Consider the following 26,451-nt stretch of genomic DNA (forward strand, 5'->3'; position numbering starts at 1 on the left):
CTATATACCATAATAATAATAATGATAATGATAATAATGTTTGTTGCCCTCCTTAAAGGAGAATTGAAATTACAGCAATACAACACGTTACACACAAACATCGTTTAAAATTATGCAGAAGTTAAGTTAAAAGGCCTTTAGCATAAGCTTTGTACGCTTGAACGATTGTGACTTCGGGTTGCTGAAATCTCTCGCCGTCGGGAGGGCCCTAAGAGAATCCAGGACACCACACTCCCCGCGAGGGACATTGGAGGGGGGGGGGGGGGTGGATCAGCCCAGGGCCACCCCAACGAGAGAGAGATCCAGCGATCTTAGACGCTCAACGATCGTACCCTTTATATTATGTTTGAAGAGGGCCAAAAACACTATAAACAGACACCAGGATTAGGAAATGCTCTGGTCTAATCGACTTTGTTCCCTGACCGTTGTCTGTTTATTTGTCAAATCGTCTCGTATCATTGCCAACAGCTCTATACGTATAAATAAATATCTGGATTTTCTTTTAAGTGACAAATCTTCATGTTCCCGTATCTGAATCACTCTCCCTCACTGTCTCTCACCGTCTTTTCGGACAATCTATACCTCCAGAGAATACTGGCGCCGATAGGCTTGTATCACCCGTCAATATCATAGCACACGTAAGATATCATATCATCCGTAGTTGGAAACAATGTCAGACGGTAAAAATGGCGGACATTCGGCAAAAATCACCGTCCCCCTCGCAGATATTTAAAGATACTGAGAAAGAAGGTAGAAGCGGGAACATCCAGGTCGCCAGTTTGAATGAACGCAGATGCGAGTCACGATTCACAGTAAATATTCGCTACGCCGATTACATGCATATCAACTATCTTTGTATTGACCACATACATTTGACGTATCATCCGGTGATGCACAGCTGATCATACGGTGTTTTGCTGATGGTTTGGTGGCTTCAACGTTGGTAAAGTTTTCTCGCTAGTGCATTTTCAAATTATGTACCGTACACATTAATCGTTCAATCATGATACTGACCTTTTTCATTGCCTTCAGGGGACAGCAAGCACTAGACTACCGTACAGCGATGCAGCGGGCTTCTGCGTGCATTGGACAGAGGAACATACGTCGAGTAAATGAAAGCCTACATAGCCAGTGTAGTAGTAGGAAATGTCAGCCTTAAAAAAGAGTCCGGCCCTATTGTATTTTGACGGATCATGGCGGTTCAAAAAAGGCCATGACTTTCAATAGCTCAGAGACTTGAGCGCAGGATAAAATCCGTTGTGTCCTGGTCAAATATGCTCATACCTTTCCCATGTAGAATCTCCCAAAAGATAAAATATAAAAGCTACGAAATTGTTATGCTTGTTTTTCGCAATCCCCTTGGTTAATTCTCAACAACCATGACAAGCCGTTTGCTTTGTTTATTTGATCAGACAAACTAGTTTATTTTTGCAAAAGAAGATTTTTTTGCGCATAAAAAGTCAAGTGAGTTTGATTCAAACGGCTTGCCGTATAAACAACCCCAACTTTGCGAACGCCTCAAATGATTGATGACAGTTTCTAAACTAAGTCCTCTCTTTCTCCTTATAGATAGAACCATCTTAGCTCAGGCAGTTTGGCATTTTAACATGCTCCCGTACCAATAAAAGCAGTAAGACCTTTGGAAATTGTAATACATCACCCAAGATACATTCCGGCTGATTGCCGGTACCTCACCGGATGATTCAAGCCCAAAACAAAAAATTGCAAATACGATCATGCAGGCCCTTGTATAATGAATTAGGCATAATTCGGGTTAGTGTATGTTACCATACGATATGCTGATGGCGATCCAGCGGGTTTGGGAGCACAAATAAACTGATGAATGCCGATTTTGTCCGAATTATTTTATGAAATTCAGCAGCGATTTATTTACGCGAATGGTGACTCGCAGCTGCAGGCGTTCAAACTGGAGATCTAGCTGTCCCCACCTCTAACGAACACCTGAGATGATTAGCAAGACATGTTGGCCACATCTTGGAAGTATCGGGAGTTCAACCTACCCATCTGCTTTCTCAATATCTTCAAAGGTCTGCGTCGGGGACGGTGATTTTTGCCGAATGTCCGCTATTTTTACCGTCTGATATTGTTTCCAACTACGGATGATATGATATCATACGTGTGCTATGATATTGATCATACGGAGTGTGTATATGGACTGTTCAATCCTTCATGGATACGATATATAATGTTGAGATCGATATCTGTTTTTAGACCTTTTCCACCGCGCCATCATTCAGAGCGGCCCTGTTATAGCCTTCTGGGGTACCCATTCTATGAAGACCGATCTGAAGGCCTACTTTAAGGAAGTCAGCGGTGCCGCAGGATGTTCGTCGGCGAACATTGAAGCAGCGATAATCTGCCTCAAAAACTTGCCTTGGGCTAAACTGGTGGCCCCCTCAAAACCGGTAATTAAAACTTCTTTTTTTTCTTCAAATCATGAAATGGGTTGGTCCGTACATGAGTCGAGATTTGTATCTGATGTCGGTTAAAAGAGGGTGTCTGTGGTGACAATAAATACAACAGGCGATGCTGTTGGCAGAGTGATGACAGATTCAAACAGTTCATATCAGAGAAATCTCTAAGCAAATTTCGTGTTTTGCCAATTTCAACACAATTCTCACATTACAGGGCCTACAACAAAATTCGTTCCTCGCAGCAATGTTCAACAATTTACATGTTGACAGAGATGTACAGAGTGATCAGGAGTAACAAATTCGTTGAGGACGCCTCTGTTATCAGTGTCTTAGCGTTTTTAAACCTCTAGACATTACCACAACTTTTCAGTACCCGTTATCAGGAATCCTATTGGACTTCAAGCCATGGGCCGATGGTGTATTCTTACCGAGATACGTCAACGAACTGATTCAGCGAGGCGAAGTCAATAAGGTACCAACCATGATAGGTACTACTTCGGCAGAATGGACAAAGAATATGGGATGGAGCTTTAACAGTGGATACCCGTCAATATGTAAGTTGTGTTTATCACTAAAAGCATGTTTTTTTCTCTGATCATGACGTCAGCCAGGAAACAAATCACCTTTCCTTGAGCCAACACCTAGCGCCTCACAGCTGGTGGAACACATATAAAAATTGCCGTGGTTTCGCTTCATGACCTTTGTAAGGGGCTCATTTGGTGAGGTTTATTTCACCTCTTGCCTGATTGTCCCAAGACGGACGGAACTGAACTAGCCTGCCATGCCTCAATCCTTTCCTAATTAGCAGAGATGAATACAATGGATACAGATTCAACCCATTCGTTCCGCTGGTTTTCGTCCAGTGGGCCAACAGTGGTGCCCCTCATTTTCCACAGTAGGCCTCAATTTTCAGAGAACCATAACCACCGTTGGTCATCTGGTAGGTGTCACTTGTGGACCTCCAATTACTACCCCCTTTTATCCTCCAGTAGTCACCCATTTTTTTGCGATCTGAGTGCTGACTTTCCTACTTCTTCTGTGGTAAGGGTTGCGATACTCCCACATTATCCTTCATCACACGTCAAAATTTCACGCCACTACATGTAATGAAGAACTATATTGAATCTCGCGAGAGATTTGATTTTAGGTATATTGCGATTTCCGACGTTTGGGCAGATAAATAAACGGAAATCGTTGTTTTCAGTTTCGACATTTGATAAAGAAGGCTTGAAGCGAAGCGAATTCATACAGATAATGGACTATCTATCAAGAGAGAAGCTTAGTATACCCAGGCCTGTCATGGATGCCTTAGAATTCGAGTACACAGACTGGAAACAACCTTCAGATCCCATTGTTAACCGAGACGAATATATTCAGGTATGGCAATGAATTTGCTCCAAGGCGGGTGTAAATTGAAGAACCTAAAATATTATTTGTAAAGATGCAGGGTGAATATCAATATCAAAACGTTCGTCAATTAAATGAAATCGGCCATAGCCTAAGATTTCCAAGATTTGTCGAGTAAATGACTTCGGGTATTGGGTAAATATTGAAATTTTCCATTTTATGCCTTATATATCATTGGTGTATATAACACATCCAAGAATAATTTCTGTTTTAATTGCCACTTAGTTCTAATTGATGTATCAGCCCCTTTGCCAATTAAAGGCAAGACCAGTACGAATATAACGATACTGACCTCTGTCGTTTTCATGCTCTCCTGTCAATATTTTACTGAGTTACATCATATTGTTTAAAAGAAAGGGGCAACATTAATATGTTTCATATTTCATATAATGTTTTATTGTGTACCGAAATGGTACCTGTACTGGTTTGAAGACTTTTTTCAAATAAATGGTGTATTTTTATAAGCAAGATAAACACATTTTGTTTCCGGGGAATATTTAGTATGGGGTTATAGTTGAATTATTCATACAGAGATGATCCGATGAATTAGATTAAATTATCAATTTAAGTATATAATATACATTCAGAATTAGAAGTGCTAGCCGGGAGTGTTCTGAACGACTCTTGTCTTAATTATCTTTGTACATGAATGCTTATACCGATAGCAAAATCTACATTGATATTATTCTTTCAGTTTTTTTCCGATCTGGCAATGGTTTCGCCGAGCGTGCAGATGGCAGAGCACCTCACGCAGGTCTCCGTACCGGTTTACTTTTATTCGTTCGACCATGCTTTGCCTCCAGACACAGAGTTTGGGAATGGCATGACAAGAGCTACAAATAAGAGTTACCACCAGGTAGGCCCCCACACGTGTCAATCGTACACCTGTAAAGTTACCTACATTATACTTAGTGACACATAGACGATTGTGTAATTGTGATTTTGATTTTGATTTTAAATTTTGCTTGCTTTTTGGACAAACAAGACCTTTATCCATGATACTCCACCCACAGTGCATCAGAACAATCATCATGGATGTAGCCAAAAGACAACCCTTTACAGAGATTAATAACAAGGTACCGGGTATATATAGTATATTTGATGAAAGTGTACATGAGCTACAGGTGTGACAGGTAACGGCAACTAGCAGCCCGGGCTGCGAAATTTTTTTCTGCAGGATACTTCTGCCATAGTGTACATCTGACAGCCAATCAGAATTCAAGGCAAGCACGTGTCTTTGTTGACATCATCTTTCCACATGGCGCAATAATGTCAACAATGCCACGTGTTCTGATAATCTTGGAAAGAACAAGTTAGCAAATGGTTAGAGGAGTATATCATTAGTTAAAATATATTTATTTGCAGTATCTTAACATGTATTTTCATTGTCGAGTGGACTGTATTTATTGGACTTGTCTGTTAAAGGCGCACTGTGCTCGGCAAAATAGCCGAGGTTGAATGTTTATCTGTCAACCGTGTAACTAGTTCTGCTGTATATGCATAGGTGGCGCCACCATTCAATTTATTTTGTTTGCTTGTCAAAATGTGTTTTATACAATGGCCCTTCAACAATGTTCAAACTACCAAAATAGGCCTGACACCTTCAACAGCAGACATCGGATACACTGTCCCTTTAATAATTATCAACATTGGCAACACTGTCAGTGTCACTGCCCCTTAAAATTTCACAAATCGCGAGACATCGGATACACTGTCCCTTTAATAATTATCAACATTGGCAACACTGTCAGTGTCACTGCCCCTTAAAATTTCACAAATCAATGCATGCACTGCAATGTAGCGATCAGATCAGCTGATGCCTCTTTTGTACGCATAATATCATCAATTTTACAATGAATCTGTGCAATTCATTCCTAAGCACTGCGACACAAACCTTGAGTTGAGCATAATTGGGGTCAGACAATGAACTATTGTCATATTCACAGTTGAAGTGGCACTCGGCATGCGACTCGGTATCGTCCATTGTATTTGCATTATCATGCATAAATAAACAGGGTGACGTCAAAGATCGCGCCAATTGTGATTGGCTGTCAGATGTACACTGTGGCAGAAGTATCCTGCAGAAAAAAATTTCGCGCCCGGGCTTGCGGCCTGCATCCATGGATCAAAGGAAAAAGACACATTATACATACATGTATATGATACATTACGTTTCTAGTGGATAGTCAGATTGGCCTTGCGGCTTGGACGCCGCGCTCAGAATCCAGATTCCGATAGTTTGAATACGCTTGATACCATTTTTCTTATTATTTTGAAAACAAGATAGAATTTGTTTGCAACATTTGCCCCTGAATACTGTCATCTCGTCTGTGTTCTGTCATTCGTTACAGGTATTTCGTAAGAATACACTCATCTTGATAGCATTTTTTATTATATTGTGCGAAAAATTTTCAGTTTTTTTTGTCTCTCAATACTGTCATCTCGCCTGTGTCCCGATTTTTGCTAACGCTAGTACAGTATGCCTATTTTTGCAATTGCTTAGCCCATGTGCGCTAATCTTCGGCGAGAACAAGAATAGGGCTTTGTCGAAGGTTGCAAATAACAATCTGACTCTGCAGTTTGTGTTGCCTCTAGGGACGAGACAGGGATGATCCCTTTTGTATGGGCCAACTACAGAAGTATGGGCCAACTACAGTTGAGGAAAAGACAAGAGCAGAAAATCTTCTGTTCAAGCAATCTCAGGCAGGGCAATTTCCCGCCGTACTCGGTGTCTTGAAATCTGGTATGCCTCTATCGCGGCAAAGTGTCATTCGGAAGCTTTCCCAATTCAGAGATGAGGATGGAATACTTCGGTCGCGTGGGCGCCTAGGCTAGTCGGACATCTCTAACTCTGTGAAATATCCTATCATTTCGGATAAGAAGTCTAGCATCACGCATCTGATGATACTACAGGCTCATAGGCGAAATCATGATGAGGGATTGGAGTATCTCAGAAGTTCCTGAGGCAGCGGTACTGGATTGTGAGTGCACGTGCTACCATTCGCACTGTGACCAGTAGGTGGTTATGCTGTCGCATTAGAAATGCTATGCCCAGGGCTCCAAAAATGGGAGATCGTCCAGAAGTCCGAGTCCGTGGAGACGCACCCCCTTTCCATGCAACGGGAATAGATTATTTTGGGCCTATTTTGGTGACAAAGTTGCGCAAAACTGAGAAGCGCTATGGTTGTTTGTTTGTTTGTGTGGCAACTAAGGCGATTCACATTGAGATGGCAAACAGTCTGGACACTGATTCGTTCATTATGGCATTGCGTCGGTCTAGGGCACGTCGTAGAAATCCCGCCGTTATTTGTAGCGACAATGGCACCAATTTCCTTGGTGCTGAACGAGAATTGCGCGAATGTTTGCTTAAGTGGAAACAAGAAGCGATTTCGGATGAATGTCTTCAGCATAACATCGAGTGGAAATTGAATCCGCTAGCCAGTCATCACTTCGGCAGGCTTTGGGAACGATTGGTCAAATCCGCAAAGCGTGACATGCGCGCAGTGCTGTCAGAGACGCGTATCACAGTGATGAAGTGTTACATACAGTAATATATGTGTTTATTTCATACTCCACGGTATACAAAAGAATAGTGCAGAATTAGTTACATAATTGGCGCAATGATTTAGTACTGCATGAATGCAGTGTGTTTACAGGAATACAGAAAAAAGTTTAAGGATTTAGTTTGTACAAAGATACTCTAAATGGCCAGAGATGACATCCCGCCATTAGCTGCAAAATAGGCAAATCTTAACATGCAGGTTATCACTTCTCGAAAGAGAGGCATGAAAGTTCAAGAGTCGCTGTTCTATTTGCGTGTCGATACTCATCTCATCTACTATCAAATTTATCAAATTGTTGGGTGTTCGATGATGAATATTCAGAACCCGGCCTTCTTACACACTTCCTCCACGCGGTATAAAATCTCTCCATATATTGTTTCGACAAATTCCACATCAAACAACCATACAGCGGCATACAAAACCGTTTAAACAGGAAATACTTGACTTCGGAGTTAGCATAGCAAAATTGTGCTAGTAAGCTATTGGTCTTCCTATAAAGATCATTTATACGGTTATCTACCCGAACCATGTCCGCATCCGGCTCAAACAAAACTCCAAGAGGATTCTCACACCTACTTGCCCTCATAGTAACACCATTAACAGTAAGCTCCAAATATCAGTCTATTGCCCTGCCGAAGACGAGAAATTTGTTCTGAACTGCATTAAAAGTTATACTATATTCTACAGAGAATTCATCTTCTACCCTCAGCAAATGTTTGAGAGACATCAAAGTCGGTGATAGCAGAATAATGTCGTCGGCGTAAGCGAATGCCCCTACAAATACATCACCAATGTGGCACCCCAGCCTAGTAGACTTGAGGTTCTTTAACAACTCATCTATGTATACATTAAAGAGAATGGGGGACAAAACCCCGCCTTGTTTGACACCGTTTTTAACAGGTTAAAGACTTGGTGATGTAGTCATCCCATTTAATTCTTACTGATTGACATGTATACAAGTTTGCAAGAAACCGTGCAACCAAAGGGCAAAGCCCCCTCTTCAGGAGAAGCTTAAACAATTTAATATATCAAACACAATCAAAGGCCTTTGAAGCATCCAACATGACACAACAAACTGGTGTATCTTGCTGACCGTAATACCGGATTACTTCTCCAACAACATAACCACAATTCATGGTTGATAATCCTTTCTTGAAACCAAATTGTCCGTCAGAGCTACTTAATAACTCGCTAAGATTCTTGGTTGAAATCGAATTGCTACTGAACGATAGACCACTTACACCCGCAAGCGACGATGTCGCGGATTTGGACGCACTCACACCGAATCATTCCCTGTTGGGCCGCACTAACCCGAATCTTCCGCCAGATGTTTTTCATGACCAGGAAGTTTCCAGTAGACGTCGCTGGCGTCAATCGCAAATTTTCGTTGAGCATATTTGGAAGCGTTGGTCGAGGGAGTATGAGTGAAAACAGTGGTGGAAATCAAACGGGCTTCCAATAAAGGTTGATGATTTGGTTCTGGTGGTAGATCATGGCCATTCACTTGGGAATTGGTTATTGGGATTTGTTACAAAGACATACCCTGGTGACGATGGCATTGTCCGTGTTGTTGAATTGAAAACAAAATCTTGCCTGCTGAAAAGACCAGTTGTGAAATTGGCATCGCTCATGATTAACTGATATATAAAATCTTCCTTAAAGATGCGAAGAACTCTGCTATTGAAATTGACATTCGTAAATATGAACACTATTATAGTATATACAGGGCTTATAGCCACCATGTGAAATGATTATGAAAGTCATACTAATTTCAAGGCCGGTAAATGTGGCTGGCGAAATGAAGTTTATGAAGATATTTGTATTGTCCTAGATTTAGTTTGAATTTTCTATATTTGATAAGTATCCGTATCAAGTTTGTGTTTGTAAATGAACAGGAAAGCATTCACTTCCGGAATTCACGAGATGATTGATTCCGCTTGGGTTGTTAGATCCTATAATTGGATCCGTCAGATTCAGGATCTTAACTTCTTATTGTGCGTGGGTCGAGAGTAAACTGTGTGTTGTAATAGTAATGAAAAACATACATGTACTTATTCCAAGGTTATTGAGTTGCTAGGCTCGGCGGCAAGTTGTCAATAATGCTTTCGACTGTCATATTGCTGCCTCTTGCGTAGGTGGATAACTCCCGTTCTCAGATATTATCTTTATTGCTTAGTTAGTTTCCGATTGTAAACTCTTGATGGTCCTTAACGGTACAGGGCCTGGTCTCTCCGAACCCCACCTACTCACATCCATGCTTAACATATTAAGAAATGAAGTTTTGATTGGATAAGTTAGTGTTAAAGTAAATTCTTAAGTGTTATGACCTCTTGTGCTCCGTGAATGTATCAACGTCGATTGCAAATGAAATAATGTTCCCCGATTGAGTCTAACACGGATTATATAGTACCTGTAGTCTTGTAATTCCTCTTCGAAAAACAACCAATGGGTGTATAGACTCCCCCGACAGAGCACATGGAGTGGCCCAAGCCATTATAATTTATTGTAAAAAAAACCTCCAAATATGGAGCAGACAACACAAATATGCAATAAAAATCATACACAGAGAACGAATAAAAAAGCGATCAAAAGGGTGAAAGTAAAAGCTTCAATAGTTTATGGCTTTTCCGGTTTAGATTGGCACATAAGGTTTTTACCGAATCGACAATTCCATTTTCCTCCCTGGTGATACGTCTAGGCCTACATGTTGGATTTACAAACAGGACATTGGCGGCAGAGAGGCCCGACGAACTAAACACTCGGTTACACAGGGTACCCTTAATTTTTCTCGTGCCAATGACGACGTCTCGTGCTTTACAATCGATGGAGAGAATCCTTCTTAAAAGTCCAATTTGCTTCTGTTCGATTACTTTCCGCGGGTTGTCAATATCTAATGCCCTTAATAGAGGGCTATGATGACAAAATTTCGATAAACCAAAGCATCTTTTGATCAGGGAACCCTGCAACTTTTCCAGTTTCCGAAAATTGCCCCGACTCAGATCAATTGTGTGCATACCATAAAATAGTGACGGAGAGCACACGCTCTCCCAAAGTTTCACTTTCGCACCAGTCCAGAGACCTGGATAACACATACCACAGCCACTTAAACTAAAGTAGGCATTTCTACAAGATCGCGCGCGGTTTTCAACATGTCTATGTCCACTGGCGACTTTCTCGAAAGCCACACCTAATATGTTCAAGGAGTCCGAGTTCTCCATCACACATCCAGAAATAGCCCATTCAGGATCTTTATTAAGTATTGATTTACCGATCACCATACACTTTGACTTTTTGATCCCGAAGGAAAATCGCCATTCTTTGGCATACGAGTCACAAAGATCAATAAGATATTGTAGGCCAGTGGATGTCAGACTCAGCAAAGTAATGTCATCGGCATAGGCAAAACATTTTAAGACAGTAGCACCAATCCGTATTCCACCGGGACCAGGACATTCAAGTTTTCGTAAAAAGTCATCAATAAAAATGTTAAAAAGAAGTGGAGATAAAACACTGCCTTGACGGGTTCCTCGTGTTATTGGAAAGACTGGGCTTCGACAGCCGTTCCAACGGATCTCAGCATTCAAACAAGAGTAAAATTCATAAAGAAACATCCATTTGACCGGAGGCAATTTATCCATCACTTTGAAAAAGAGGCCTGCGTGCCAGATTTTGTCAAAACATTTTTCGGCGTCCAAACTGCACGCGTATAAGGGGGAACATTTCTCCTTTGCGTACATGGATACATCATTGAGTAATACAGAACAGAATTCTGTACCTCTCCCTTTGCGGAAACCATATTGACAGTCACTTAGATCCACCTCCTCCTGTGGTTTCACAAGCAGCTCAGCTAACTTAGCAAAAACAGATCCCAAGGTTATATATAGGCCGGTAGCTATTCGGTAAGTTCGGATGGAGAGTAGGTTTCTTTAACAATGGGATAATTACCATGAAGTCGGAGACAGTGAGCAGAGACGGCACTTTTTGAGGGCTCCGACTCTGTCTAATGGAGCTCCGACTGTGATTCTCCTTGTATTGATCCGCAATACGAATAACCCGGTTATTCAGCCTTTGCTGAATGAGAAGACGCGACGACTGGCGATACTGTTTTTTCACATTTTTGTAACAGTCAAAGACAGGTCCACTTCGGGGGCGGCCGTTATCTACCCACAGTTTCCACCAAAAAGATTTCCGCTTCTTTAACTGGGTCATTTCAGGACACAAATACTTTCAACGGGGCCTAGCAACACGTTCACAGTTCGATTCCTTCAGCGCAACATGCATGGAGTCAGTAATAGTGTCACAATATTGGTCAATGCGAGACTGAATCGACTCGCGGTTTTCGCCCGGGCGCACACAAAAGACTGGCACGCGTTCAAGTTTTTCCGCAAGGAGTTGAGCATACGAGTCTTTATTGTCAGTCCAATCCTGCTTAGGTTGAGGAACATAGCGAATTCCCAGGTCAGTTTTGAGAGCCCCTGCTTTAATGCGCAGTTTGAATTTCATTGTAATTGGTAGATGGTCACTAACGTTGTTGCTCTCCTCCGGAATAATTCTACATTCTGTGACAGAAGCAACATCGTGGGAGTTGGCCAAGATGTGATCAATCCATGTGAAAGTCCGAGATTTATGAACAAAGTACGTGTATTGGACTTGTTGTTTATACTTGAAGTCCACAACACTCAGCTCATTCGCAGCAATGAAGTCGTACAAGAGAACACTGTTAGCATTGAAACACTTCTCCCTAGCCCAGTTACTATCTATCATAGCGTCCCTTGGCAGACGGGTGTTGAGATCACCGCACAGTTTATGGGAGCCTGCGGTCCATATTCGTCAATGATACATTGTAGCGCATCTAAAGTTTCAATGCACAGTGAGAGTTGACCAGCGTCACCAGACTTGAAGTACGGTAAATAAACATTGACAATGACATGAATCAACGAACCGGTGGTATCACGGCGACCGACTGTATCAGAGGGGGAGCTAATCTCACTGCTGCAGTAGCGAGGATTCGATTTCACTACAAACGACAGACCCCCAAAGGGTCTGCCGCTGTAGTCCTCATCAGTGTCTGTCATGCTAGACTTAGAATAAACAGAGAGTTAGCTCGTTGGGCCGAAGCAAGGTTTCACTAAGACATACCATATCATGGTTTTTGATAAGGTCAGTAACGTAATTAAAATTCTGTTTTAGACCTTTGCAATTCAACGTCACAATCGATGAAAGGATATCCATTGAGCTCGTATTCGTATCCAAACATGTACCAATATCCTGAGTAGCGGTTTTCGTATCTGGAATCACGTGATGCGTGCTGGGCAAGTTCCCAGAGGCACGTACTATCCTATTCGTATCCATGCATGTACTGATATCCTGAGTAGCAGTTTTCGTATCCAGAATCGTGTGATTCGCGCTGGGCGAATTCCCAGTCGCGATTATCCTCGAACCCGTAACTCCTCCGGTGGTAATAGGAATTATCGGAATCATATCTCCTGTTGCGTTGACCATTACGGTATCTCGAATTTCCACGAAAGGGTCCACGAGCCTGGTTGAATTGTCCTTCATCAACCTTCCAACCTGATTTACGCTGTGAGGCGAATTGCCTAGGTTTCGAACGCTGTGAGGTCTGATGTTGCCTCTCGGGTTTCGTACGAAAGGGCCGCACCGTCACGCCGTTTGGCCAGATCTCGCTTTGACAAGTAGATTCGAAATCCGCCTGCAGCACATCAGCTTTGAAAGATTGCGAGTCTTTTCACCTTGACAGCCGTGATGCTGTGTTGAGAGAAATGGTGAACTATGTCAGTTCCTGAGTTAGATTTTGCGACGCCACCTACATACACAGCCCTCGTTTTCGGGCAAGAGGGGGCCGCCGCAATATGAGATGCTGATGAAGTAGCATTTTCAACATTTTCCGAGAATGAGCCCGAAGCAGCTGCATGGGTAATGTCCTTCACTTTTATGCGAGCTCTTCTCCGAGCTCTCTTCTCCTTCCTTCTCAATTTCGATTGTTGCCATTGGGAAAGCGCGAACCCGCTAAGGTCCTGCTTCTCCTCGTCAATGTCTGTCTCTTCCGAAAATGAAGACACCGAGGCTTCTGTCCCAGAGTCGACTTTGGCAGCATCATTTGGAAGGCACGCATTAGAGTTCTCACCCGCTCCGTGGTTACCGCTCAGACTGGACACAAGGCTAAAGAGCTCCGCAATTTGCTTTTTCATGCGATTGATTTCGGTGTCTTGGTCCTTTACGGTTTTTAGGAGGATAGCATAGTCATCATCAGTGTTTCCCTTGGTTTGTGATGCCTGCGCAGCATCCGTTTGGTCATTTGCATCATCTGTTGCGGCTTTGAATATCCTGTCAAGCTCTTTGGAGTGCGACCTATTCACAATACTATAGCCTATGTGAAAAATATCGTCGACCAGTTTATGTTTGGCATTGCGTTTGACGAGACGTTTCTCACTGAGGTCTGGAAGACACTTGACACACACCGAGCACAGGTGTTTGCGAAGTTCATTGAGATTATTCTGTTGTAGATTCGAAAGGGAGACTCTGATATCATTCTGAGCAAATTGAAAAATATTCCCAATCGACACCTCGAATAGGGTCACAAAGTTCGTCTCATTCTGCTTGGATTCAAGTTCCTCGAGGGTGTTTAATTCAGCCATACGAGACGTCAGAGTCGCTGATGTACGATGGCACGCGCTGCCTGAGCTGGCGATCTCTTTAGAGAAACGGGCAGCGTCACATTTCGCACACAATAGTAGGTCTCCTTGTCTGAGACGAGTCTCCGATTGTCCTTGTGCATGCGGACACGGTCCCTCCGGCAGGCCTTCGCATCTGGGCATGGTGATTTGAATATGAATAGCCGTAGATTTGAAGGGGTTTAGGACGTATATCGACAGTGTTATGTGTTATGTGTCCATACACGTATGGGTTAAACAATGTACACAGGCCAGCTGACCTCTCGGCAGGGCCCAGCCAAGTGAGTTTCGTCCAAAAATAGATCTGTTTACACACTACGGCAATGGCTTATTGCAGGTACACGTCAACGGGTCATTGATTGTCGGACGTCAGTTCGCCAAGAAAACCAAAGGAATTGAAGGATTCATTGAACTCATCAACATCATTAGTTTTCAGTGAAGTTCAACTGTATTCCTAGATAAATCACTTTGGTATATAGAGAGTAAGATTACAATTAACTCGCGTTAAAGTTTGAGTTCCGGGGAGGTAGCGTTGTCAGTACGTTGGTTTAGGGGCGCAATAACCATTGCACTCATGTGTGACATGCAAAGGGTCCAAAGGGGAGGAAGTAATTAGAATTCACACTTAGGCTTACTCTGGGTGTTTGCATTACACCATATTAGCCCCATTCAATTGAGGCTTTTGATATTTAAAGGTGACCTGAAATGCTTTTATTAAAATTCTAACTTGGGGTATAAAACTATAGGGCATAACATAAGAAACACAAGTGTGAAAACCGCATAAAAATCAAACTACTCATCTTAAAGTTATAGCAGTTTGTAATTCAAACATTCCAGGTGGTGCAGGAAGAACAAATTAATGATGTACATTGTGTTGTCCTGAAATAAAGTTTTGATAGTTTCATGCTTATATTTTAATTACCTTGTCACAGGTATGAGCTTTTGGGGAACAGGTAAATGTGCAATTTTAAAATATAGGCATGAAACTCTAAAAAACTTTATTTCAGTACAGCACAATCTACATCATCAGTTTGTCCTTCCTGCACCACCTGGAATGTTTGAATTTTCTACCTGCCATAACCTGAAGATGGGTAGTTTGCTTTTTATGCGGTTTTCACCACTGTGCTTGTTATCTTATGCCCTATCATTTTTTCCCTAAGGTAAAGAGTGTTGTAGGTGACCTTTAATGGCCTACTTTGGGAAGACCTAGTTTTTTTCACAGGTTTTATGGAAATCGGACCTTTTGGACAAAGTCGGGGAAAAGGTCGGACGATGTCGGAGAAATGTCTGAAAAATCAGGAAAAAGTTAGAGAAACCGTTATTAACAAGTCGGAAAAAGCCTCCCACTTATGTATGTAATGATTACAGTAAGAAATAACCCATATCCTCAACCCAAAGGATGTGTTAACCCTGCTGCCCCTGTGTTGGATTATGGTGTAACTAGCCATTCCAATGAAGCTTCAAAAGTTATATGTAATGGGGAGGACGGCCCATCCATGGAACAGCTCCATCGCTTTTGTATTGAGGGAAGACAATAATAAATCCGATCAAGGGCAGTAGAATCGTAATGTATTACTCATCACTACGTATATGGCAAGCGGAGTGTCCAGTTATTCAATCAACCTATGTTTCTTCATTAAAACTTATTTTTATGGCTGATAAACTAAGTTTATTTGAAAGAAATATAGTTTTTTTTAATAACTGGACAAACGGCGTGCGTTTGGCAAGCGCGGTGTCCAGTTATTCAATTAATCTATATTTCTTAAATAAAACTTAGTTTTATGGCTGATAAACTAAGTTTATTTGAAAGAAATATCGGTTTTTTTAAACAACCTGTATTTTCTCCAAATCAACCAAATTTTATTGAATAAATTAACATTTCGGTGCGAAAACTTACATAAAAGACAGGTTTTGTTTTGAAAAACCAGTATTTTTAACAGAAAAAAAGGTTTATGGATAAAAACTTACTTTATGAGGAAAGATTATTGTTTTTTTACAGATAAACTTATATTTTTTCAAGCAACCTGGTTTATAAGCAGAAAATATAGGTTGTTTAAAAAAAACTATATTTCTTTCAAATAAACTTAGTTTATCATCCATTAACCCAAGTTTTATTGAAGATATATATATTGTTTAAATAACTGGACACTCCGCTTGCCATATGCGTCCATATATTAACACACTATGCACTGTCACTTATAACCAAGCCAAATACTGTAGAGTATGCATTATCCGGTTGTCTAAAGAACAACGAACTGATTCATTGAATAGCCTTGTTGAAGGGCTGGGCGTGCCTGATCAGCAGCATCAGCATCGCCATGGTTCATGGGAAGAACTCCGTTGAGAATGACGGAGATAAGCAAAAGTTGACAACTTTTCATTTTGCTGTCTGAACCTTGGAACATTACCACGTTTATACGAGGACACAGCAATTATAATAGCAGAAGTCGTGTTGCGCAACGATGGACACGCTTGTAGTCTAGTCCTGAAAATGGATATTCAATGAATCAATACGGGTTCGATGTTCTTTAGACAACCGGATAATGCATACTATTAAGATTCTTACCGGATATGGTATTCATTCAACTAGCATAATCTGACATGTATCTGTACATGTAAACATTTACATACGATAAGTGAAATTAAACGTAAAATAACATTGAACATATTCAGCAACGTAATTGATGGAGACGGTTATGTTGATTGTGTAAGACAGAATGTAAACATGTATATATTTGACTACTGCAAAGAAAAGTTTACATGAGTCAGAAGAGATAGAAAGTTTAGACGCTTCTTCGGTTACAAGGGTCGGCCGGGGGTCGGCGCAAATACCAGAAAAGTCATGATCAATGTTCTTTGCTAGAGATAAAAAGTACGCACTGTCACGAGATACGGGAGCCGTGTCCCTAGGTCAGAATGCTAAAGGTACGAGAGTTATTTTGCGCATGGCCAAAAGGCTTTTGTCCCTCAACTGCGCCGAGTCACAGCTTAGAATTAAAACTCTGCTGCGTGCTTTAAACAATTTAAACAACCAATTTTCAGTGCACTGGTCGAAAGTGAAGAAACATATAAAAACGAAAGACCCCAGCGTCCCCTGTTCGAATCCCACGATGGTCACTTTTTAATATTCTGCCCGTGATTTTTCTTCTGAATTTTGTGATAACATTTCTTTATTTGTTGTTAAAAAACTTGACTTTCACTCCAAAATAACAGACAATATCATACATCTTCCGTATCTTATAATAGCTTTAGACTTGTAAGATTTTTCACAACATTTCATGATTTAGTCTTGCCATGTACACGAGCGGTAAATACTCGAAATATATATCGATATTCAAAAATGTAAATTACAAGTTATAGTTCCGTATAGCGCTCTATGGAAAAAGGAACGGGAGAAACGCCGTACGAATAAAACTTGCCAATACCACGTGTGGCTAGAGATACGGGAATAATGTGCACAAGTGCAAAATAACTCCCGTACCTTTAGTATCTGACCTCGGGATACGGGTCCCGTACCTCTAGCACGTTCCACATGACTGTGAAATCTTTCTTGTACCTCGCGGTTAACCAGTACGCGAGATGAAAGCAAGACCAGGAAGCCAAGGATGGGATTTACCACGCTGACTTTATCGCATGATGTTGCTTATCCAATCTACTTTGCGTGTTCAAGTACCAACAGAGTTATTAATCAGTTATTTGTGTTTTAGTGTACCTTTTACCAGGCATGAACTGCTCATCTGAACGTACAAAAATTCTGACAAAATCGGAACACAAAAAAACTCTCAAATTAACGTTACCTTGGTAACTACTTTTCCAAAATGAGTAATTTCATGATTTCCAAGCAAGTGCATAATTTTCGAGCAAAAGGGACAGTTCGTGTCAGTTTTATCCTAACAACCCGCTGCATATATCTTTTGTCTTGACGGATAACCGGAGAAAATACCGGTTCGAGATGTCACGACATTTTAAGAATACAATATATATATGTCCCGCTATTTCAGATTGAATTGCATTTCGTGTTCGGTGGGCCGCACTCCTCCAAGACTGTCAAATCTGACAAGGTCAGGGTGAACTTCAGTGACAAAGACCGCGAAGTCAGCACAAAGACTATGAAACTGTGGACTAACTTTGCAAAATATGGGTGAGTAATACTATTTGCCAACAAAAAACGTCCAGTAGCGGACACTTGTTTGAAAATAAAATTGTATAAACGGTATACATGGACTATGTTTTCATAGCTATCTTTCTCACAACCATCATCATCGTCATCATGTCCTCCAGCTATACGCGGTCATTGTGGCGACCCTGCACTTTCGACTACACTCCTCGAAATTAAAAGGATTTTGAGCTCATAAGGACAAATATGCTCCCCGAAATGATTTTTCAACGAAGAGATAAAGCCTAGAGTCTAAGTAGAGGTTTAAGTAGAGGTTTCCAGAATTTCAAAAATCATTAGGGGTTTTTATTACTGAAAAACCTAAACAGGGTGCATAATCATATGCAGCAGAAAACATGGTGCACAATTCTTAACGCCAGGACGCACTCCCTGGAAATCGCGGGAATTAGCTGTTTGAGAGCCCCCAGGTGTGCCGCTACTGCACCAAAATCGAATCACTTTCACTTGGCCGTTATGGCCTTCAAAAGCGTTAAAAATACCTTGTTTATGTCTTTGTCGATTTAACCATTCAACAAGGATGCCATCCTGACCCCCATGGTCTAAACGCCCTTGAAAGGTAGCCAAGCGCGTGCTATACCAACAGGAAGAACATTTGAATGGCCCAATTCTTTGTTGTCTAGGGTGGACAAGTGCACATTTTGTTAAATATAAAATATCTAAAATATAGGAAATATAGCTGTGGTCGTTTGTACACAGTAATATATCCCATGATAGAGTCCATGGTAATGTTCTGTTCTATTCAATTTCAACGGAACTAGGAGTTCTCACTGATAAAACTTTTGGTTTCAGGGCCCCAACTCCAACGGGTGTGGACAGCTATAACATGAACTGGCAAGAGTTCACAATGGAGTCCTCGGGCTACCTACACCTGGCATCCGACGACTTTAATATGCAAAATCATTTCAGTGCCCGCAGAATGGCACTATGGAATAACCTAGTACCAATGATGAAAACGTCTCTGGAGGAATCGAACGATTCACCGAAAAACGCATCTGTGTCAGCGCTCTGGATATTCTTGGGGCTATGTTTAGTTTTAACAATGATTGTGATTATTTTGGGCATCATCATTTGCAAGCTTAAGCAATACAACAGATATGATTGGAACCACACAAATACTGTAGCGACATAAGGTTCACACCAGAAATGCGTCACACTCATTTCAATAACTTCAAACGAAAGCAAACTAAGCCGCGAGATTCACATTTTTGCCGCATTGCCCTGTTGCTTTGGGATGTTAAAATACGTTATCTTTGAGTGAGCGTGGACAAAACGGATGATAAAACAGGCAATTTACATTACACATGCCAGTTATATGTTGCTTCTACAGTATGAACTCCCATATCATGATGGGTTGGCATAAAACCTGGCGGATGGCGATTGACCAATGGCGAGTTAGCGTGTGTTTTTAGCGAGTTTTCAAAACCCTGCGAAATGTCAGGTACCAGTCTCCTGTTAGATCTCATCAGCATGCATAGCTGCCAGTCATAGAAGACCCCCCTTCGAAAGGCGACCCTCTATTTTATAAAAATGGTACCCTGCCCGCCTCCACCCATTCATCCCCTTCCATCCTATATGTTCAAATAAAAACCCTAAGGAAATGACTTGGGTTGCAGTAATTTGGAAGCATTTTACAGAATACACACTAAAACTGTTCCAAAATTGAATTTTTAATCGCATAATAGCCCCTTCCCAATGAAAACCCACCCTTCGTTTTCAATTACAACTACATGTACATGCAGGTCCCTCCCAAAAACACCCAGATGGAACCATGTAGAACTAATTAAAAATCCACTTCGAACTGCACTTTTCTTGTTGGCGATGGAATTGCCATCTATATAAAAAGCGAAGGCCTAAGGTTTCTAGCGATGCTCTTTTGTTTTACGCTCTCCAAAAACCATCATCTCGGCGTTTTCCTTTGAAATTTTATCACAATAACACCCGAAAGTAGCAAAAAGATTGCCGTAAAGATTTACAAGTCCAGCACAACAAATCCACGTTCCAAAAGCCTTAAAATAGATGCGAGTCTTTTCTAAAGAATCACGTAACACCCGAGGATGGTCGATTGAGTAGAGGGATCTGACAGGAGTCTGGTATACCTGATATTTCGCAAGGTTTTGAAAACTCGTCAAAAATACACGCCAACTCGCCATGGGACAATCGTCATCCGCCAGGTTTTATACCAACCCAGTCATAATCGCTTCATACTCTTGGTGAATCTTCTATAACCACGGACATCATATTATGCAAGAAGTTACATGTAGATGTCGACATATTTCAACGAATCAACTGCGAAAACCTATAGTGGCGTTTACACTATATACTTGACCCGATGATTAATGGCGCTGTAGAAGTTGAAAATGTCCTCCCTGGAAAAAGTGTCGGGTCCTAATGTATTCTGACGGATTTAGGTTCTATAGAGTAAAGGGAGATTAAAGCTGAACTGTATCCATAAAAAGAGCCTGCGCCATGTTTTAAAAAAAGGAAGCCGTGCCACCGCGCGACTACCTTTGTAAATAGCAACTACCATCCGCCATGTCCGTCATGTTTTAAACACCCTCAGATTGTACAGACCACCTCCCTTTGTAGGTGGCGCTGTCATTCAAAATTTCAGGAGCCGACACGACAACAACTCTCAATAGATTCCAATGTAAGTGCGCGTTCCTGTCCTCCGACATGTACGCGGGTCGCCATCGAAGTCTTGCCAATGTACATGCAGTGTACAAATGGCAACAGGCCCTGTCCAAAATTGCATGGCTGAAAAGAGAAAAGTTGTAAAGCATGCAGTATCAAAACCGGTTATAACATGCTTCCCGAAATTGGTGGCTTGCATTGGAACTAACTTTTTCCCCCTGGTCCGTCATTAAAGGCATTCAAATGTGTTGGTCAACCATGACTATAACTATATCCTTTGTCCCTCCACCATAAGGCCTAGTTTCCCCTTATGACATCACTATTTCGGACACTTAGCGCCCCATTCCTGGAAAGGTGTATTGTTGTACGGACGATAACACTTATGAAAGTCGCTGTGAAATCAACCTGTCGGAGCTCGGTCCTCGCCACCGAGACCCACCTGAGTAGACAAAAAGCCTTGTAGAGTTAGCCGAATCTGTCATGCCGAAAACGCCTCTAGTCCTACGAGCCCTCTTGATTTGACCTGCAGTCATTGGCGATGCAATGGCAAAGGTCTGCATGTATTACCTAATACAATGAAAACGGCATTGGTATTAGTCTGACTGGGACACGCGTACCAATCTGGGGCCCAGTTCTTTCACTGCAATGATATGCATAGGTCATGCCTACATCGCTTGTCGCCCGTAACTGAGTTCACGTAGGCCCTTTTTCGAGATGGCAGTTTTGGTGTGTGGACGCATGGATATGCTGTTTTGGTGTTTTTGGGAATTACTCGTTTTTCTGTGGACTAAAAGTACTAACTTACTAAGACTCATTCTACTGGTTTTTGAGTTGACCTGGTTTGTTGGTGTGGGTTTCTGTAACCCTACAAGGCTTCTTATTACTCGGGTGGGTCCCGTCGGCGAGGGCCGAGCTTCGACAGGTTGATTTCACAGCCACTTTCATGAGTTTTATCGTCCGTACAACGAATTGGCCTAACCACTGTGAATTGATATCTGCATATATCAGTTCCAATAATAAAGTGAGGAAAATTGGTCGCCTTGACTCTCGAATCGTGAAATTTGAGCGACTTCAACAGGCAGACAGTGCATGCCAATTTCATAAAGCTAGTTACTCCTCGTGTAACCATTGTACTCCAAATCGGATCACAAATAGTCACTAACAGTGATTAAAAATTAACGTTATCCCCAACCACCAAATGAGCACTATCGATATGCCAAAACAAATGATGCACGCTCTCTAGACACTAGCGGCGCTGACGCCACCATCTTGAAAAGCAGTTCCGCGGATATAAAAAAGGAAAGAATTTGTCTTATTGCAATGAGGCTACCGCATCACCACTAAGACCGCGAAATTAGTGCTGCCCGACATCCAAGATGGCGGCAAGTGGTCAATTAAATTTCGATGTTTGGCTCTCTCGCTTGTGCTCGTTTGGTTTGTTTGTTGATAATGTACATTTTTAATCACTGTTAGTGACTATTTGTGATGCGATTTGGAGTACAATGGATACATGAGGAGTAAATTGAGAATAAGTAGCTCAGAATAGAATAGTTTTTGGACTTTTTGCATGCACTGTCTGCCTCTTGAAGTCGCTTAAATTTCACGATTCGTGAGTCCAGGCGACCAATTTTCCTCACTTTATTATTGGAACTGATATATGTACATGTATATCAATTCACTGTTGCCTGACTATTGAATGACCGGCTTTGATGCTGCATGCTTTAAAACTTTTCTTTTTTCAGCCATGCCATTTTTTTGACAGGGCCACTCGCCGGTTGTACACTACATCTACATTGGCAATGCTTCGATGGTGACCCGTGTACATGTCGGAGGACAGGAGCGAGCACTTACAGTACATTTGAATCCATTGAAAGTTGTTGTCGTGTCGGCTTCTGAAATCTTGAATGACCACACCACCTACAAAGGGAGGTGGTCTATCATATCTGAGGGCATTCAAAACATTGTGGACAGCCATTTAAAACATGGCGGATGGTAGTTGCTATTACAAGTAGTCGCCCAGTCGCGCGGCTTCCTTTTTTTAAACATTGCGTAGGCTCTTATGGAGACAGCTCAACCCTAAAAGCGCATAATAGAATACTTTCTTCCCTGGACATCCTAGGATATTTCAAACTCTAACACTGGATCAGAAATATGACCCAATCTAAATTTGATCTTCGTCCACAATTTCAAAATTTGATCCGGTCTAAATTTGCTTTTCGTCCACACTATTAGAATTTGATCCAGTCTATATTCACTTTTCGTCTCTACCAATGACATTTTATCCGGTCAAAATTTGCTTTACCTTCACACCATCAGAATTTGATCTGGTCTTAATTTGCATTTCGTTCACACTATCCGAAGCTGATCTGGACTAAATTTGCATTTCATTCAAACTATCAGAACCTGATTCGCTAGAGGAGAGAGCAAACATATAACTCTGACCATCTGTTCCTGAACTTGCTAAATGTTATACCTGGCTATTGTCTACGCCGTGCAGATGCCGATCTATATTTTGATCAGAAACAAGAGCCCTCGTCTCATTTCCGGGTTAAGTTAGCACACCAATTTCCGGGTTACACGAGACCAGATATCAGATTTTGTGCACAATAAAACCAAATTATTCGGGCCGGAGCTGGCATTTTTATATTGTAAACGTCACTTATATGTCGCATGATATGTTATCCAACTGCAAGAAACGAGTTTTTGATATAAATCAACCCGCTGATAATGTTGACATGTGGAAAACACGAGGTCAAGTGAATTCGTGTACACCGAGAAGAAAAATGTGTTTTTCACGTGATATATATATGTAGTGTTCACTTCCAACCATGCTTGACAGGTTTCACTTGTGGATAATGACGCAGGTTTTCCACATGAACTCCACGTGCTGGTAAACCTATGCTTTCAAAAAATCAAATGTATTCATTATTGTGGATCTAGTCCCTCATCTCGCAAATTCAAATCGTTGCAGTTTCATGGTACAGCTTTTATATGTCTATACCAGCCTGTTTCACGTCGTTCAAGTGGTGATTATATTTATAAGAAACAAGCTTTCCACATGTTTTTTAAAAAATGTCAAGAAGTGTACCGGGTATTGTCTATGCTTTTCGAAATTTGTTTGATGTATATATATGAACTATGTTGTTGCTAAATGGTCATTGTGTTGCTATGATGATGTTTTGAATACTAATTTGAGGACTTCGAATCAACATCGCGGTCGGCAAAAGTCGGAGAAGAATTTCCAGAATTTGAAATTAGTTGAAACCACAATTAACCAACCAGGATATGGCAATAACGAAGGTACACTAATTTATTATTACACAAACGTCTGCTGACCATGACGCTGATCCTCAAAGTAGTATTGCATACTGTAAAATCAATAGCATCATTCTGTCTTTAACACCGGCCACCAAGTACTGACGGACTTTGTGTGACCCTTATGTGTAGGATGACTTCGCAAAATGAGTGAATTATTATTATGCTCTGCCTGTGAAATCATCGTTTTGAATATACTTTTATCAATGATTAACCAATAAAATGTGGACAAAATAATACATTGGTACAGTCTCTTTCGATGTCCTCCGCTCGACCAAATTCGGGAACGTGATTCTCCAGCGCTGCAGTACCATTTTTGAGGAGTCGACGTTATTGTAATGCGGTCATAGGGGAGTTACGACCTCTAGACTTTGCCCATTCAAAGGAACATTTGTATTATCAAGGGCAATGTTACCTAGCTCTCGGCTGAAGTTACCTCCTATTCTGCAGAAGTAGTTTCTGTCAACAAATTGCACAAAGAAGCAAAAATTCAAAATCTGGCTGAATTATCACACTTTTCCAATGTTTATTCCGATTTGACCCGAGTTAGCTCTCACTGCGTCGATCCTTTCCACGTGGAACGATGCACAAGTGAGGCGCTTCCTGGAGCCATGGATCTACCATGTGACGACTGACTCGGTGTAGACGTTCTTTTTTCTGACGTCACGCTGATGGCACTTGATTAGGAAGAAGCTATATCCGCAGTAGTTCGCGTACACTCATAAATAAATTACCATAATACTCATGAATATTAAATTAGTTTACTAAGCAAAATGGTGGATGATACGAATGTGACACGGGCCACAAATTTTTCGGAGAAAAAGTCAAATTTGCATGGGTCCTCATCATGAGGATTCCCTGTTTTACTATGATTCTATGTATAGTTAAAAAATAACAATCATCAGTTTTTCCACTGTGAGTGGTTATAGCCAATCTCGAAGTAACAAGGTAAGGGAAGGGACGCCCCCCCCCCCCCCCCCCAGTCCACAGTCCTAGTCATTTCATCATAAATTTCCTAAGTCCAACCAGGAAATTCCATCGCTGACGTCATAATAATGGTATTCCTAAAACTATTTTTAGACCTCATTTAATATTCATTAGATTTTCCTGAGCGTACGCGAACTACTGCGGATGTAGCTTCTTCCTCTTTATTACCCCGCTACTGCAACGATGTAAATGGAAATGTCATAAAAGCAGGGTGACGTTAACTCGGATCTTTGTGTGTACTCACGTGACGGGAAAGGTCTTTCGCGCCAGGACTTGTGCGTACTTGGAACAACGAATAACCCATTTCAATTGGAAAAGCATCAAACACGTTCAGAAACATTGTTTACTGGTGTACCAGAAGAAGAACAAACATACTGTAGTAAAAATACCCTAGACCTCCTATGGCTCCCCAGGCTTCTCTGCTCTCCCCAAGCAGGTTGGACCATGGTTTGACCATGGTGAATCTATGAGTCTGCCTGGCAACAACACCGTCGTCATGACACTATCGTAGTTTTTTTTTCGTATTGATATTTGCTGTAGAGTGGGACGAACAGTTTAGTGAATGTATTTGGGATCACCTCGAAGTGAATAGAGAAGATAATTTATCATCGTAAGTGGGATTTTTTGACGTTGTTGTGTGGAACTTTCTCAATCGAAAATCTTCCAAGATGGCCGGCGATTCATGTGCACCTAAGACAAAGGGCAATACATGTACGAAGAAACGGGGGCGGATGGCCTCGTTCATTGAAGTTGAGTCAATAGCAAACATGTCAAAGGCTTATGATGCCCCTTGCATGTATTCCGTAAATGACAGTTGTCCAAGCCAGTCAGCCGGCCACGCGTCGTTTTCGGAAAATTCTCTAACCTTGATGACGTCATTTTTTTATCGTTAAAAATGTTGTCAAGATTGACAATATTATTCACATTGTAGGCTATTGACCCTGTGTAGTCCACGATCGGTCAGTAGGGGTTACCAGGTTTGTTGATTTTCGGGGTGTAATACATTCTCGGAATGTTCTCCTCTGTGGGGTATAAGTATTTATCCTGGGATTCCGTGATCTTCTTTTCTGCTTTCAACCTTTGGAGTACGGCAACCAGGGTTCTCTTGTACACGGCTGTGGGGTCTTTCCTCAACTTTTCGTACGTTTTCTCATCGCTCAGCAAAGCGTTCACCTCATAATCGTTCTTATCAACGATTACGGTAGCTTTTCCTTTGTCAGCCGGGAGGATAAGGATAGATTGTT

General features: G+C 41.5%; 1 protein-coding gene across 1 annotated transcript in view; it reads left to right on the forward strand.

Annotated features, from left to right (window-relative positions):
• LOC135483696 (neuroligin-4, Y-linked-like) overlaps positions 1 to 20,376 on the forward strand; it is a 38,840-nt gene extending 18,464 nt beyond the window's left edge. The window contains exons 4-9 of the mRNA XM_064764692.1: positions 2,233 to 2,426; positions 2,806 to 2,989; positions 3,640 to 3,812; positions 4,537 to 4,698; positions 18,099 to 18,238; positions 19,064 to 20,376. Of these exons, the coding sequence (XP_064620762.1) occupies positions 2,233 to 2,426; positions 2,806 to 2,989; positions 3,640 to 3,812; positions 4,537 to 4,698; positions 18,099 to 18,238; positions 19,064 to 19,403 (1,193 nt within the window). The 3' untranslated portion in view covers positions 19,404 to 20,376. The remainder of the gene's footprint in view (positions 1 to 2,232; positions 2,427 to 2,805; positions 2,990 to 3,639; positions 3,813 to 4,536; positions 4,699 to 18,098; positions 18,239 to 19,063) is intronic.
• Positions 20,377 to 26,451: the final 6,075 nt, after the last annotated feature.

This window comes from Lineus longissimus, chromosome 2 (genome assembly GCF_910592395.1).
Source record: "Lineus longissimus chromosome 2, tnLinLong1.2, whole genome shotgun sequence".
Taxonomy (NCBI): domain Eukaryota; kingdom Metazoa; phylum Nemertea; class Pilidiophora; order Heteronemertea; family Lineidae; genus Lineus; species Lineus longissimus.